General features: G+C 41.2%; 1 protein-coding gene across 2 annotated transcripts; it reads left to right on the forward strand.

Moving 5' to 3' along the window:
• The first annotated feature begins 943 nt into the window (after positions 1-943).
• On the forward strand, positions 944-15,631 carry cndp2 (carnosine dipeptidase 2). Of its 2 annotated transcripts, none has more exons than XM_010873643.3 (12): positions 944-1,146; positions 3,783-3,876; positions 4,957-5,100; positions 6,205-6,367; positions 7,739-7,827; positions 10,101-10,301; positions 10,390-10,474; positions 10,584-10,744; positions 11,614-11,778; positions 13,465-13,606; positions 14,309-14,456; positions 14,642-15,631. In XM_010873643.3, the coding sequence occupies exons 2-12, from the start codon at positions 3,817-3,819 to the stop codon at positions 14,706-14,708; spliced, it is 1,425 nt and encodes a 474-aa protein (XP_010871945.1). In that variant the 5' UTR covers positions 944-1,146; positions 3,783-3,816; the 3' UTR covers positions 14,709-15,631. The 2 variants fall into 2 exon arrangements, with proteins under 2 accessions (XP_010871945.1, XP_010871944.1); XM_010873642.3 differs by having other exon boundaries at positions 944-1,133.
• Positions 15,632-17,710: the final 2,079 nt, after the last annotated feature.

The raw sequence follows: 17,710 nt of genomic DNA on the forward strand, positions 1-17,710 counted from the left end.
GTCAAATTCCTATTTGTGATTATTGAAGACATCCCCCTGGGATATCCCTCTATTTTGGAATGATTCAATTTAATATATATGAACATTTTGGGGGTTAAAGCAGGTTCGGCGTTGGTGTCTGGAATCTGGCAGAAGTCTGCCTCAAGCCATACTATCCATTGAAAGCTTAGCTAAGGAGTCAATGGAAAATCACCAGGTGCATGAAAAGATACATTCCTTAAAAATAACCAGTTGAAGCTAAAAAAATAAATACAAATATGTTCTATATGCAGTAGAGTGTCTAGAACAAGTGTTTTGGTTCTGCTCTAAGACAATCTTGTACAAAATGTACCAGATTTTTCCCCCCATCTTTTGGATACATCTGTTTTCTCCAACTTTTATGGAACCTTTTATGGAATATGCTTTCATGAACAATAACTCCAAATGCATTTTCATTGTATTGTCAAATCATTTTCCATTCGTTTTTGGGGAAAGCTACCTAAGTCCTACAACTAAGCTATGAACCTGTATGTATTACAGCAGCTTCTATAGAATGTTAGTAATGAAGGCAACAACACAACCAACTGACAGAGGTGCAATCTATGAATACAAATATTTGGCAGCGATATTCCCCACCCTGGGGCACTTCTTCCATGTGGTGTGGACAGGATCTGAATTGAATGACTCTTGTTTGTACTGTACCTGGTAACAATGCTAGCTTTTCTTGCACATTTGTAAATGGAGAAAAAGCATTGTCCAAGGAGGGTTCTCTTCAGGCGAACAACTCTCACAACAAATCATTACTTTGGGTATGTTGGGTTGAGACTTGGGCTGAAAGGTGTAAACTGTTTCAGCAAAGTATCAATGTCTCCTCCATCTGTGTGTTTAACATCCACCAGAGAGATGTGTCCAGTAGGTGGCAGTATATAGTGAGAAGGGCTTGCACGTGGAGGCTGCTGCAGTTGGTTACTACTGGATAAGACATTGGGATGTCTCGTTCTGGGGCACTCTCACATCAGGGCGGAGGCACTACTCTAGATTTCTAAAGCCGGCTCTTTCGTTTTCTGTTTTGTTTCCGCATTTTCCTTTCAGTTACTGCAGGGAAAATAATCTCTCACGTTGAGGAAATCTTCACGAGGACTACTATCAGTGCAGTAAGTCGCTGCAGTGAGTAACATTAGGCAACCTTGTTGGTGATGACTGTCATTTTTGTAAATGTCTTTGCAACACACACACGGCTTTATTTCACTATCATTCATGGAACGTATCATGTTCTCCTGTCAGATCACACTGACCTGTTAAATAAGCTAAATTTACCTAAGAGGTGCAGTGAACGAATGCCATATGTCATTTCGTTAGCTTACTAGCTAGCTGAGGCGTTATAGTTAACTTGTGGTAGCTACTAACTGAAATCTAGCTAGCTGCATTAGCCAGCTGGCTACCAACATTGCGTTTTCTTCATATTTCCCCCCCAGGTTCTTACCATAGATAAAAGCATATCCAGTACTGTAACTACAAACTGTGACGCAATGACAGATAAACAACTCACAGTACAGTACATCAGTTAACTTTCCTCTTAAAGACTTCACTGACCATTGTCGGCATATGCCAGAAACATGTTTTTTAGAATCCAAAAAAATAAATGACTTTGCAACTAACTCGTTATGAATAGTTCTGCATTACAGTACGACGTTAGGAGGTTCCTGAAATAATAGGTGTCATGTCATCCTCACAACTAATTTTAGTTTCTATTTAAAAGTAATCCGTTTGCGATGGATTTTCATCAGTTACAGTACAATACAAATAGTTGGTTATATCTATCTGGTCGCCAGGATAGGCGTTTTGTACCAGATTAAAGTTGATTACATTAGATTCGAAAGAGGGCTGATTCCCGGTTTCGTCGTGATCAACAAATGATGATGTCATTCCCTTTAATGACTCGGATCTCTTCACCCCCCCCGATATAAGTCAAGTTGTTCTCGTTCTCCAAATATGTGTAAACTGCCTCGTTGTGTTCAGTCAGCAGTTTGGGAGGAGCAAATGTTGATAAAATGCGGGGATTCGATTTATGTGGACCTCGTTCCCTCGCTGTGAGGAGTTTCGATCTAGTGAGAGAGAACAATGCTAAACTTGCGGATTACTCTGTTCAATAATGTAATGTAAGATTTTTACTGTACTACCATAAAGATAAGCAAAAATGAACAGTAGACCTCTGCGGTTCTTTACGTTAATGTTTCATATAATATTTTTCTACAAAGTTAATCCGAGTGACTGATATAATTCACCATATACACTTTCTCGCCGGTCCCTGAAGCAGTGAGCATGGATTTATGTCCTTACACTTGTTTTAGACACTCACAGTACTATCCATACCACCCTAAACCACCATGGACTAGCTAGAACTGCACCGGTTTCGTTCGGTAAGGGAAGACGTGGAGGAGACAAGTCATGTTATTGTTTAGAGCAGGGGTGGGCAATATTTTTCACTGGGGGGCCACACTGAAAATGCCAGAGAGCATCGTGGGCCAGATTACTTTTTTAACCAACATGCCTAAAAAACAAACAACATGGCTTACTCTGTAAACTTGCATATTATGTTTATGCATATTTATTTTCCATGCAACTCCGTTTTCATAATTGAATTGAATTTACTTTAACAATGTTTTTATTATTTTCTGTTAACAACTGTTATTATGGCAGGCAAAGGCCTAAAAAATCAATTTTTAGGGTTATTACTCAAAGCAAATGTTGGTATAATTGCCGTCATCTAACTTCATACAGTATATTTTTTGTACTACGTGCTTTTAACGACAGCGATTCCAGCAGCCCAGACCCAAGAAATCAACTTTTAGTGCTACTCACTCAATATGAACAGGAGCCTCGTATGGGCGTTGACAAGTGAGGTGAAGTCAGGAGTCATTTCTGTTGAATCAGTGTGAGGTACTGTTGAATCAGTGTGAGGTACTGTTGAATCAGTGTGAGGTACTGTTGAATCAGTGTGTGGTTTTATTGAAGCAGTGTGCTGTACTGCTGCAAGATGTTCATCAGTGAGGCTGCATCTGCGCTTGGACTTGTTGAATTGTGGCATCGGGGACAGTTTTTGTATTTCGCTCCATGCTTGCTTTGGAAGTGCCTCTGCAAATTGTACTCTTTAAAAACTGTGATGTTTGCTTAACATTTTAAGCAAGATGCTTTTCTTGCGACATCTGCAAATAAATATTTTCCTGTCAATAGTTTTTTAAATACCCTGCTTTCGTTATCAACTTTTCTTAGGCTCATTTCCAGAGATCACTAGCCATCAATTGCGTATAGTACGTACAAATGATAACTTCCGTGCGTGGATTGTGGTGCTGGTCCCTACGTGTCATAGCAACGCAAATAACTTGTTTCAATTTTAAGGTATTTTACACAGACCGTATGATACTGCTGGACTTATTACTGGGAGTGCCACGGGACTTTTAATTTGAAAATAAATGCATATGCGACAGAAAATAAAGTAACGTAATCTGCGGACCTCATCAGGTATTTTTTTATTTTGTATTATTTTAAAAGTTTTGGATGTATCGCGGGCCGGATAAAATGACTCTACGGGCCGGATCCGGGTCTGGTTTAGAGGCATGATTCTGCACTGTGCCCCTTAAAGAGATACGCTCATTCGCAGCTTTTGCTCGTTCACGGTCGATAGGCTGTTTCACCGCAATTCAGCTTAATCAAACTCCCTCAATGTCTCTAGCAATTGTTGATGCATGTGTGTTGCCCTGTTGAGATCGTAGTCCACTTCAAACAACTCTGTGTCCCAACAGGTCCTTTCAGATTTGTTAAACTCGCCCGGCAAAGATGGCTTATCTTCCAGCGCTTTTTAAATATGTGGACGAACACCAGGAGATGTACATTGAGGTAGGATTGTTCTAAAAAACTTGACTTTAGACTTCTCCAAATGAAAATGACTGATAATGCATTTAATGTAGCAATTTTACTGAGTTGATTCATGTATTTAAGACCAGACAAATTCACTTTCTAATTAAAAAAACAAACATCTCAGGAGAATCTAGAAAGTACATTTTACTTTTGTTGGAGAATTCAGGACTTAGTAAGAACAGCCTTCTATGGCTGGTCACATTCCTATGCGTTTGCTTTCACTTCTTCAAACCCCTTCAGATCACGAGTAGCAAAGACAATATCCTCACAAGTTAAGACATCACCCCACTTAATGGCATTTCGACCAAGCTTAGCATCTAAGTCTTCAGTTCCTTGCCACATTGATACTGATACTAACTTAAAGAGCAAATTTTTATCAGAATGTGTCCACTTTTGGTCTTAAGCTTTCCATGATTATTGGCAGTAAGATTCTGAATGTGCATAAAATCATTTTGGCTGCACATTCCCTTATCAGTTATTGGGAAAAGTAGTTTTAGTTACATGGCAAAAAATAAGTGTGATACCAGAGCAACAATGTTATACAGTCAATTTAAGATCTGGCGTTTTAAATCAAATCAAATGTATTTATAAAGCCCTTTTTACATCAGCAGTTGTCACAAAGTGCTTTTACAAAACACCCGGCCTTAAACCCCCAGGAGCAAACAACAATAGTGTTGAATTTCAATGGCTAGGAAAAACTCCCTAAGAAGGCTGAAATTTAGGAAGAAACCTATAGAGGACCCAGACTCAGAGGGGTGACCAGTTCCCTTCTGGCTGTGCCGGGTGAACATATTAAGAGAATATATTTGTATTATTAATAAATGCATGTGGGCTGAGTCCAGAGTCTATTTAAACTTAGTCCAGGTTGAAAGGGGGGGATGGTGTCAGCTGAAATCGTCAGGTATCGTCTTGATCTGCAACACAACCAGGAGGATTTTGGACAGGGACAGCAACTGGTCTTTCAAGCCTGGTACTCCTCAGGTGTGGGCCAGGACCTCATGTCCTCCTAAAACAATCAGAAGTAGGCCTCATTAATCTCTCAACCCTTTTTGCCTGTAGCGTCTTGCCCAATGGGTGGCTGTGCCGAGTGTGTCCGCCTGGCCGGAGAAGCGTGGGGAGATCAAGAAGATGATGGAGATGGCAGCGAAAGACATTAAGAAGCTGGGAGGCACAGTGGAGATGGTGGATATTGGCAAACAAAAGGTAGGACTGGGCACTGTACGCCACGGTATGTGTCATGGGGTTAGTGAGTAGCTTAAGCGTTTAGACAAGCTGCCCCATTGTGATATTCTTGTCTCTAATTGGTCTCTGAAAAGTATTTGATGTGACTGAACAAAAGACCAATTAGTGAAAAATATATAAGAATTTGTCTGCTTCTGTTAACTTTACCTAATAGCCCTTTGACAGTACGAGAGGGAAGCGTTTACGAGAGAAAGGTTGCCATATTTTAAATCCTTTACAGGATGTTTCAGTTAACATTGGCTTATACGCTGAGAAGGCAAATATGTATGGTCAGTAACTGAGCCAGATTTGATAGTTCTTAATGTTCATGCAATTCAAATTAATAATCTTATGGGACACAAATTAGCCATGTCTTTAGTCACAAGAGCTATGAATTTATTTATTTGAAAATGGCCATCTACCCTCACATACGTGATGCGTACTGTAGATTAGATTCAACTTTATTGTCATTGAACATGTACAAGTACAGTACAGTGAAATGCAGCTAGCATCTAACCAGAAGTGCAAATAGAAGGGGGCAGGAAATCTACGAGTATTAATTATAGTGTATGTTACAAGTGGAATGTGTAGATGTGCACTGAATGAAGTACAAATGGCAATTTTAAATGTGCAGTGATGGCAAATAGAGGAGAGCATAAACACCATACAAGTATTAGGTATAATGCATTTTAGAAGTGGGAAATGAATAGTTGTGCCATGGTGCAAATGCAAGTCCAAATGGCAATTCTAAGGTTCAAGGTAGCATGTGCAGCTGAAATGTATGGATAGCAGAAGTTTGCACATGCCACCTTGCACCTTGAATTGCCTGCACTGCACATTTAGAATTGCCATGCATCCTGTTGAGGTGTGTCGTGTATTTGGAATTCATCAATAATTCGGTCTACTGAACAGGTCTGTCTGCCACTAACACTTATTCTATTGTTGTAATGGGTAAAAAGCTTGCCTGTTAGTTATACTGGACATATAGAATATTTTGTTATTGGTAATCCGCTGTTAACAAGTAATCGGTACACTCAAGGTTTAGATCAGTGAGATTAAGACCGTGTTTTTTTTGTGCCCCTTCAGCTTCCCAACGGAGAGGAGATCCCCTTGCCCCCTATCGTATTGGGCAGCTTGGGCTCTGACCCAAGCAAAAAGACTGTTTGCATCTATGGTCACCTGGACGTCCAGCCAGCTGCAGTTGACGATGGCTGGGACACAGAGCCCTTCACCCTGGTAGAGAAAGATGGTGCGAGCAGCTCAAAGAGAACAATGCTGACACATCGATATCATTTGATATAATTTTTATAATTTTTGTATTGAAGCAGGGTACTTGTTTTGGTGTAATCACTCTGTGCCTAAGGCTTGTTCATGCTTTTGCCATATAGATAAGGTCTTACTCCTTGCATCAGTAGCATAATCAGGGGTTTTCAGTTAGCGACCTGCAAAATGTATTTGGATTTCAGTGACAGTCATATTTTCCATCAATATCCAAATAGTCTTTGCACATGCCTGTTTCACTGTACACCAGTGGTGTTATGGGTCCAAAACAATTTTTTACTCATATAATAACCATGACAGTACATGTAAAATAGCAGGACATGTGAATGAAAGTTGTCTTAACTTAATGGCAACATTTGTAGAATAGCAGAATTACATATGGTAGCCATCGATTGCTACATGTACCTTTTTAAAAACCCAAATGTAATTTAACCAAATTTATTTGGATTTCTGTCCGGGTCCTTATGATAACCGGTCCTTGACATAAAACATTAAAATGAATTATACCCTGAAATAACATGGGTGGCAATCAAAGTCCAGGGTTACTCCCATTGAAATGCATTTAGGACTGTTGATCGGAATGAGTGCTGATAATGAACCTGTCTGTTACACATTCTTCTTACTGCAAACCCAGTCTCATTCGCATGAAGTCTCGCAATGCACTGAATTATTGTCTTGGCAGGTGGTTGCACAACATTCCACTGTGTTAAGCCTACATTAGTAAAATGGGAGTTAGGACAGCGTTGTGATAACTGCCATTTGTGTGGCTACATCAGCGTTTTTCCCCACCTTTTTTGCTCTGTTTCTTGACTCTGGAAAATCCTGACCTCTAAACATTTCTTCACTGTTTTGTTTGAAAGATGTGAGATGTAGTCAGCGTTTTCGATGGCTCTAGTCTGGCATCAGAAATGTGTAAGCAGCACTTTTCTGTGGTCTCAAAGCCTAACCCTGACTTGTGACTGTCACCTGACTGCTAAATCCTGACTGTCCCTCAGAAGCAAAACTGTCTAGCTTTTTTTGATGACCTCATTTCCATCTTCAGGCTCACAGGAAAGTGAGTTGTTATGGATTTTTTTCCTATCCGTTTTGTGGCACCTTTCCCATTCCTTCTTGGTCTGTTAGAGTGCTCTGAGAGCTGCAGTATTTTAGATTTTCTTTAACCTGATTCAGCTTATCAACCAGGGTGTGCTATGTTAGGGTTGGAGGTAAAACCTTCAGGACAGTTGCTCTCCTGCATTGTAGGGCCCTGGTCTATGAAGATATAATACTTTCAAATGATGTAGAACTTAATAATAAAAACTCATAATCGTCAGGTTTATCTCATGTTGTTTAATTGCAGGGAAGCTTTATGGCCGAGGCTCAACAGATGACAAGGGCCCAGTGTTGGCCTGGCTCAACTGCATCGAGGGCTACCAGAAGATCCAACAGGTACTTGGACACAGCACCAGAACACACACTTGATAATTACTGCGCACTCAATCTAGCCCAGAACAAAGCAACAACCCACTGTGCTAAAGTGTAATATTATTTTAAAATGCGGGATCTTTAACGAAATTCACCATCCAAGTTTAGTCCATCATGCCAGTGGTGTTTGAGATATTGCATGACATGAGAGTTTTCCTGATCATGTGTACAAAATGTAATCACTGATCAAGATTTACAAATATGTGGCTAATATATAGCTTATGTGTGGTGTGTGTTTTGTGTTTTAACAATTCTGAATGGTCGAAAATCTGTAATAGCAGACCATATGAGTTGTTCAGGTGATGATCGTGCAAAGTTTGCATTAGAATGTTTTGATATATGTTTGGCTATTTTTGCTTTATTGGATAGGAGAGATAGTGGGAAAGGGTACACTAATAGCAAGGGGTTGTATACAGCTGTGCTCAAAAGTTGGCATACCCTTGGAGAATTGGTAATATATGAACCATTTGTAAAGAAAACATGAGTGAGCAGGCAAAACACGTCTTATTTCTTATGGGATTCACATTCAACTGTAGGTCATGACAGAATGGAACGATCATAAAACAAAACATGGCAACAAAGAAAAAAATGAACTGACCCCTGTTCAAAAGTCTGCATACTCTTAGTTGGTGTTGTCGGGGATATTGTAACCAGGCTTTTTTGTAGCATTGGCACAATGAGACAACCACACCGTCTTTTTCCAGAGCAGCCTGAATTTCTCCTGAGGTTACCTGTGGGTTTTTCTTTGTATCCCGAACAATTCTTCTGGCTGTTTTGGCTGAAATCATTCTTAGTCTACCTGACCGTGGCTTGGTATCAAGAGATCCCTGAATTTTCCACTTCTTAATAAGTGATTTAACAGTACTTACCTGCCATTGAATTTAGTTATGCCACTAATATTTCTTAATTAATCATAAATGTGGCAGAACCTCCAAATCAGAAAGTTCTGCCTGCCTTTAAAGAACCGGTTGAGATAACGTCTGTTAGTTCTTGCCTTGAATACTTCTAGGCTTACGCACATTGTTGTCAGCATCATGGCTGGCCAAAGGTCTTCAAGAAATCTCTCCTATCTTTTTAATCTGTCACATTCAGCATTTCATGATTGAGTGGACGTTCAAATCCTAGCTGTCTGACATTTTAATTTACAGCCAGTGGAGGAGGGACCAGTCTTACTCCTTTTCTAGATAGTTTTTAGGAGTGTTATCTGGGTTACTATAAAACTGTTTGTGACAAATTATTTACTCACACAGGCTATCCATTGTTACTCACACAGGCTATCCAACTTTGTTGCACTATATTTTGGCTAGCTTTTTCTGCACACACATTGAACAAAATAAAACACAATCACACCAAACCACTTTCTGGATGTAACTCTGGTTTGAGTCATTCAGTCATGGCTGTTAACATTCCTTAATAAACCAAATCTAAAAGCTAGAATTTAGCTGCCCTTTAATTGACTAGTTGAGATGATGCCTGCAAATCTTGGCTTGAATGCTTGTGATGATCGGGCCTAGGGCAGTTACATCGGTGTTGTCAGCAGCATAGCTGGCCAAAGGTCCTCAAGCAATCTATCCCAGCTCTTATCTATCACACATTCAGCGTTTAATGATTGAGCTGACTGCTGTACTGCTCTATCTCTCTGGCACTGTAATGATGATTGAGATTACTCCTGTCCTATACTCCCTAAAGGCAAGTAGTCAAGCCGGTAAAAACACTGGCCAGTAACCAAATGTTGCTGAATGGAATCCCTGTGCCAGCTGAGTGAAAAATGCTCTTCAGCCCTTAAGCAAGGCTGTTACCGGCAATCTCTCCAGGGTTGCCATCTGGCTGATCCCTTGGCTTTTGCCATTCTCTCCAAGGCTTTCTTTGGTACAGGGGGATATGCAAGAGACAGATTTTTACTTCACGTGTATAATACATAGGACAAATTAACGCCCATCCAATGAATGGTGTTATTGTGTTGTAATGATGAGTTACAGCCAGGGGAGTCTGAAGCTTATTCCTTTAGGTTGTTTTAACAAGTGTTTTCTGGGTTAATTTAAAGCTCTTTGTAATGAATAATGCTTGAAAGCAAAGTCTCTACATTATGTTATGATCTCCATTTGTCATCAAATGAAACACATTACATTCATGTTTTTAATTGGTTGTGCTGAGTAGGTAAACAAAATACATCTTTGCTTGGGTATAACAGGCCCCTTGATTATGTTATGTGACGTCTTCTTGCTTCATGGAAACAGGAGCTTCCCATCAACATAAAGTTCTGCTTTGAGGGCATGGAGGAATCGGGCTCGGAGGGCCTGGATGAGCTGATTTTCGCTCGCAAAGACTCGTTTCTGAAGGACGTGGATTACGTGTGTATCTCCGACAACTACTGGCTTGGCAAGACTAAGCCCTGCATCACGTACGGGCTGAGAGGAATGTGCTACTTCTCTGTTGAGGTGAAGCCGCGCTGTGAAACACATCCAGAAGGTACTCAGCTCTGCTTCGGTTTAGACATACATTATCTGAACCTGTTGTTTTAATCAGGTGGAGTGCTGTGACAAGGACCTCCATTCTGGAGTATTCGGGGGTTCCGTCCACGAAGCCATGACCGATCTCATCGCACTGCTCAGTGAGTTGAATCAGGTCTTCTGGAAAATAGTTATAGAATAATATTAATTCATGTAGGACCGTTGTTTTGGGTGTGTTTGGTAACCTGGCTCTGGTGTGTCGTTCTTCAGGCACTCTGGTGGACAAGAAGGGGAGGATTCTGGTTCCAGGGATGTATGCAGATGTGGCCAAGGTCACAGATGAGGAGAAGAAGCTGTATGAGAAGATCGAATTTGACTTGGAGGAATTTGCCAAGGATTTTGGAGCAGCAAAGCTCCTCCACAACTGCAAGGTAAGAAGGGCATGGTCCTGTTCACTGTTTCAGAAATGCACAAACCTTTCAAACACTGATCTCGATCAACCATGTTTTAAATAACTTTATTTATCAAGATGTTGGAGGTGTAGGCATATTTAGAATTGGTAAATGCATACTATTTAATGATCACTGTACGTAGGCTACATTCAGTTGGAAAAAATCTGTTGTTGTACTGTTATTTTTCCATTGATCTTTTTCATATGTGAATTTTGTTCTTTGTGGATGTTATGTCATTGGCTCAGTAACATTGTTGGATCAGCTGGTCTAAAAAAAAAATAATGTCTTTATTCAACCAAGGTTATTTATGCTCAGAGGTCATCGATATATTTCCTGTTTGTACAGTAGCATGTTAAGAAATCCTGTGTTAACCTTCCTATTATACGTATTTTACGCACACCAGAAAGTGTACTCCAGCAAATACAAAACTCACTGCATATGATATGTATAGCATCAAGTTACTGTAATGTATTACATATTTAATGTAGCTGCTCAAATGAGGCCAATGTCTGATATTGAAAAATAACTCATTTCAAAAGGAATGCTGATATTGATATATTAGTTTTATTCTTATTCTGTAGTCATGAGTGGTACCAACGATTTGTCAACTTCATAATGACATATAAGCATTAAATGCATTAACCTTTGACAAATCATGACATTCCAGGTGTTAGCATGTTTTGACTACGAGTTTGTTCATTATTTGAAGGGAGTGGATCTTTTATTCTTACTCCAATCTCTTTTTATTACACCTGGACCCAGTTTCTGCCTCCATTACTTAATACATTAGTTGTGGCCGAACAGGGATTATAATGTCCTCAGCCTCGCCCTCTTACTTGTGTCTGCAGGAGGATGTCCTGATGCACCGCTGGAGGTACCCCTCCCTCTCCATGCATGGTATTGAGGGGGCGTTCTCCGAAGCGGGGGCCAAGACCGTTATTCCGCGGAAGGTCATCGGCAAGTTCTCCATCCGCCTGGTCCCTGACATGGACCCTGCCTTGGTGGACAAACAGGTTACAGACATCTTGAATTCATCTCTGGGGCCCATTCTAAATCATGTCCTACATGGTAGTACGGATGTAGGGTCAATCATGACTACCCCAAGTCCATTTTAACACATTTTGCTCATACACTTGTAAATACACTTGATTGAGGTAGACTCGCCAGCTGGTTGCATTTCATTTTTAAAGAACAAGTCTGAAATGTTTTTTATTTTGATATGGTGTTGTTTTTTTATTGTTTGGGACATAATGGTAGACAAACACCCCCCAGTGGTCAGTTACTTACATTTGAAATGATTTCTCCGGACATGATGTCTTGTAGCCTGTAATATACAGTATCTCAGAGAAGTGAGTACACCCCTCACATTTTTGCAAATATTTGATTATATCTTTTCATGTGACAACACTGAAGAAATGACACTTTGCTACAATGTTAAGTAGTGAGTGTACAGTTTGTATAAAAGTGTACATTTGCTGTCCCCTCAAAATAACACAACACACAGCCATTAATGTCTAAACTGCTGGCAACAAAAGTGTGTACACCCCTAAGTGAAAATGTCCAAACTGGGCCCAGGTAGCCATTTTCCCTCCCCAGTGTCATGTGACTCGTTACTGTTACAAGGTCTCCGGTGTGAATGAGGAGCAGGTGTGTTACATTTGGTGTTATCGGTCTCATGACACCAAATTGAAGTTCAACATGGCACCTCATGGAAAAGAACTCTGAGGATCTGAAAAAAAATATTGTTGCTCTACATAAAGATGGCCTAGTCTATAAGAAGATTGCCAATACCCTGAAACTGAGCTGCAGCACGTTGGCCAAGACCATACAGCGGTTTAACAGGACCGGTTCCACTCAGAACAGACCTCGCCATGGTCGACCAAAGAAGTTGAGTGCACGTGATCAGCGTCATATCCAGAGGTTGTCTTTGGGAAATAGACGTATGAGTGCTGCCAGCATTGCTGCAGGGGTTGAAGGGGTGGGGGGTCAGCCTGTCAGTGCTCAGACCATATGCCGCACACTGCATCAAATTGGTCTGCATGGCTGTCGTCCCAGAAGGATGCCTCTTTTAAAGAAGATGCACAAGAAAGCCCCCAAACAGTTTGCTGAAGACAAGCAGACTAAGGACATGATTACTGGAACCATGTCCTGTGGTCTGATGAGACCAAGATAAACTTATTTGGTTCAGATGGTGTCAAGCGTGTGCCAAGACGATACCTCGATGCGATTTCAGCTGCCACTGTGCTGACACCTCCCCCGTGTTGTCCCTTTTCTTGTCCATCTGGTCATGCTTTGGACCTGGACGAAGTTTAAATAGACTCAGCCCACACGCATTTTTTAATTATTACAATTGTAATCTTAATATGTTCACCCGGCACAGCCAGAAGAGGAATGGTCACCCCTCTGAACCTGGGTCCTCTCTAGGTTACTTCTTACATTTTGGCATTCTTAGGGAGTCAAGCATGGTGGTGGGAGTGTCATGGTCTGGGGCTGCATGAGTGCTGCCGGCACTGGGGAACCAGTTATTTGAGGGAACCATGAATGCCAACATGTACTGTGACATACTGAAGCAGAGCATGATCAACAATGTTGATTATGAAAACAATTATTACTGTCTATGTATTATTTTATGTCAATGACACCTTAATATGAAGGTCAAAGCATGCAATAATATACTGTATCTTCCTCCCCCTATGAAGGTTAAAAGCTACCTGGAGAAGAAGTTTGCTGAGTTGGAGAGTCCCAACAAGTTCAAGTTGTACATGGGCCATGGGGCTAAAGCCTGGGTGTCCGACTTCAACCATCCCCATTACATGGCTGGTAGAAAAGCCATGAAGACAGGTTTGTGAACACAGGCAGTCAGTTAATTCATTTCTGTCTGTTTCACTTTCGGTTCTTTCCTTTTCTTTGTCCCTTTCTATCTTTTTCATTATTTCTCTTTCCCCTCTCTTTCTCTTTCATTTTCTCTTACCTGCTAACTTTTTCGCTCTTTCCCCTTGCTCTCACGTTTGTTGGAGAGCTATGCACAGCAACGTAAATACAGTGTGTTGGCATTAGGTTGTTCTCTGGGGTAACTCCCATTACATTGTGTATAGAATACTACCAACAATAACATTGCCATGATATTATTAATGACAATCCCTGTAGGCAATGAGCAACCCCCCCCGCACGCACACACACGCACACACACACACACACACACACACACACACACACACATAAAGGAAACAGAACCCAACAGGTGGAGGCAGGGGTGCTGGGTGGGTTTCCTAGCATGAGCATCAGTGTGTCAGAGTCTTTGTTGGGTCTGATCCCCCACATTTGTTGCTTGACCTGGACCACAGTGCTGGCTCTAGCCATTTGGGGGCCCTAAGCAAAGTTTTTAGGCCCCCTAGCAGTCAGGGGCCCTAGTGTTCGGGTGACCAGTTATGTTGCTTATGCCTGGAGCCGGCCCTGTGGACCAACCCCAGGTTGTACTGAAGCTATGAATAATGACTTGTGGAGTCGTGGCCTCCCTGCGGTTTCCTCCTCTGCTCCTTCCAGTGTTCGGTGTGGAGCCAGACCTGACCCGTGAAGGAGGCAGTATCCCCGTCACCCTGACCTTCCAGGAGGCCACCGGACGCAACGTCATGCTGCTGCCCATGGGCTCGTCCGACGATGGAGCCCACTCCCAGAATGAGAAACTCAACAGGTAGGCTCCGTGGGGCTGGAACAAAAACTTGCTAATTTACTGATTCCCAGGAACTGTAGTTAATTCACAGTGGATGTCTGTGGTAATCTATAATGTTGCAGAACTGTCTCTGTGTGATTCATCTTGTTTAATTCAATTTAATACACTGTTAAATGTATGTATGTTTATGGTTTGCTAATTTGCAGGACAAACTACATCCAGGGCATCAAGATGCTCGGCGCGTACTTCCACGAAGTCTCCCAGTTGGATTGAATTGAGTAGCCAGACCTCAGAGGCAGTTTACATTTCTGTTCAGTGCTTTTTTTCTAAATGTTTCCCATGACCTTTCCTGCTGCACAGCAGAGTACTGATTTGAAGATATTGTTTAGTCTTTTGGAATTGTATCTTTCTAAAAGGGACAAAATGGAGGAATGTAATATGTGTTGATCACTACAGAAACACCAACGTGTACAGCGGCTTCTACTTTCTGGGTTTTATAGACAACAACAGATCCTAACTTAACAAGGAATTGCGGACCATTCATGGATACATGAATGTAGACATCTTAACTCTGTAGCTGTGCCATTATGGTGTTTGTGACAGAACAGGCTACATTATTAAGGCTATGTCCATTTAAAAAAAAGAAATGGCCAATATTATGGATTTTACATTGCCTTAATTGCTACAGTCTTGAAACAAATCTTGTCGTTTATATATTGTGGCCACTAGATGGCGGTGATACCGTTTGACCATCGCTTGGTTTCTGAAACCGCTAATAGATAATTGTGCATACAAATGTGTTTACTTTGTTTGGTGGGCTTGGAGATGATTTGACCTGATAACATTCTATCTTGGGATATACCCTGGTTGGGCAAACCTTTCAACTTCCATTTATTTCTGTTAAATATTATCAGTAACCATTTCTAAAGCAGTTCTCTCAGGAATCAAGTCACTGTGTTAAAACTTGAATAGATCCAGGTGGCATAGAGGGACGTAGCTATAGAGCCATTCAAGGAACTTATAACTGGAACATGACCTGACCTGTGATGGCATTAATATCTTTAGACATTGTGAAAAAAGGCAACTATTTCACAAATATATCTTCATTAAAACATGTCTTTCATCATGCTTCCAATACCTGAACCTTTTTACAAATGTAATGCTGTCAATCTTAAATATACTGAATCTGGAAATTACAAATGTTTCTGCTTCTTTATTCTCCACTGTTTTACATGGTTTGTGTGACAATGGCCCTTAATCATCAGGCCCTTAATGTTTCTTAGGGCCTTTATTTGACAGTCATCATGAGTCAAAAGGGGCCTAAGGACAGTGAGGAGGGATTGGTTAAGAAGGCAGTCCGGCCTATTGACTAAATGGGTTAAAGTAGTCTAGTAGGTTACTGCTCCAACCCAGTGGTGGCTAACCTGATTATGCTTTCAATCCAGCTAATTTGGATCATGTGGGCTAGATTGGGGTTGGAGGAAACCTAAAGGAGCAGGGTTGATCAGCTCTATGGAGGGAACATAAAGGAGCAGGGTTGATCAGCTTCGTGGAGGGAACCTAATGGAGCAGGGTTGATCAGCTCTATGGAGGGAACATAAAGGAGCAGGGTTGATCAGCTCCGTGGAGGGAACCTAAAGGAACAGGGTTGATCAGCTCCATGGAGGGAACCTAAAGGAGCAGGGTTGATCAGCTCCATGGAGGGAACCTAAAGGAGCAGGGTTGATCAGCTCCGTGAAGGGGAACCTAAAGGAGCAGGGTTGATCAGCCCTGTGTTAAAGGGAAGTTAGCGTTCAACCAATCACCAACTTAACAAAATGTATGTTTCATATGTTTGAGTAATTCCATAAAACTGTTCAGAATTTAAAAGTCATGGTGGACAATGTATTTGTATAACATATTTATATAACTATAAAGCCAGATATTTCTTATTTTACTGTATGTACCTGGCTGTTCTACATGGGACAAGATCCGAAAAGTAAAGCCAATTAAGTAATTGTGGTATGTTATGCAGAACCAAAATATGTAATGGAGACTGGAATCACTGTTGTTTCTCTTTGCACCATTTTAACCTCAGTTTTCACCTTTCCCACTCTCCTAATTTCCTATTTGCGATCATGGCCCTGTCTCATCTCAACTCATCTCAGCAGGTTTGGTACAGTAGACGGTAAACAGTTTTCTTCATCAGCACATCTCACCAAGCTGTTGTAGGGCAGTGATTGGAGATATCGGCTTGTGTAAGGTGCTGGCTTTTGGGTGGTGACATGGTAAAAATTATCCTGCTATGCATTACACTAGCTTACGAATACACCGTGGCCCAAATTTATCAGCTGCAGAAAATCAATAGTAAAAATCCAGAGAGAATGCTCTGGTTATGTGGAGGTGATCACAACAGCCAGAGGATAATTAAGGTAAATGTTCATGTGGCTTTATGTGTTTTGAAACTCTGTATGAATATGTGTCTCAGTGAGGGAGTGATGTGGCCAAAGGGGTTGCGCTGTCATAGACTGGTGGCTGCACAGATTGCACTGAAATGTAGTGATGACCATAATGCAACCACACTAAGAGAAGAGGTGATGAGTTGGTATAGAACCACATTAAGAGAAGAGGTGATGAGTTGCTATAGAACCACACTAAGAGAAGAGGTGATGAGTTGGTATAGAACCACACTAAGAGAAGAGGTGATGAGTTAGTATAGAACCACACTAAGAGAAGAGGTGATGAGTTGGCATAGAACCACACTAAGAGAAGAGGTGATGAGTTGGTATAGAACCACACTAAGAGAAGAGGTGAAGAGATGGAATAGAACCACGTTGAGAGAGAAGGTGAGGAGATGAAATAGAACCACGTTGAGGAGATTGTCCTGGAACTTTACTGAGAAACAAGGTGAAGAGAGGTGAAGATATTGTCCTGGAACCACACTGAAGAGGAGGTGACACGTCAGCGTTGTCCAGTGCTGGCCCGTCACCACATTCATTCTGGCACCAGTGTGGAGTCCAATAGGCACCAAACGGTTTCCAAAAGAAACACATGGGTGTTTTTGTGAGCTGACAGCAAGATAGTTTCTTGTCTCAAGAGAGAAATTGTCTAGGATCAGCCAATCTGATCTAATACCGTATAGAGATTGGTTTTATTGGACCAGCTGTGAACATTTGATCCTGATCCAGCTTTTTTAGGCAAAATCTACCAACTAGTCTTTGAAAAAACAAACAGGATGATGACATTTTTAGACAGATATCCAAGACCCTTGCTCCCCAAAGGTTTGTAGCAATAGA

The sequence above is a fragment of the Esox lucius genome, chromosome 10, assembly GCF_011004845.1.
Source record: "Esox lucius isolate fEsoLuc1 chromosome 10, fEsoLuc1.pri, whole genome shotgun sequence".
Lineage (NCBI taxonomy): Eukaryota > Metazoa > Chordata > Actinopteri > Esociformes > Esocidae > Esox > Esox lucius.

Bases quoted from the DNA above. Each gene is read 5' to 3' on its own strand.
- cndp2 (XM_010873643.3), top strand. From the start codon at position 3,817: ATGGCTTATCTTCCAGCGCTTTTTAAATATGTGGACGAACACCAGGAG. The intron at 3,877-4,956 runs GTAGGATTGTTC...TTTTGCCTGTAG, and splicing joins ACCAGGAGATGTACATTGAG to CGTCTTGCCCAATGGGTGGC. The intron at 10,475-10,583 runs GTGAGTTGAATC...GTCGTTCTTCAG, and splicing joins CGATCTCATCGCACTGCTCA to GCACTCTGGTGGACAAGAAG.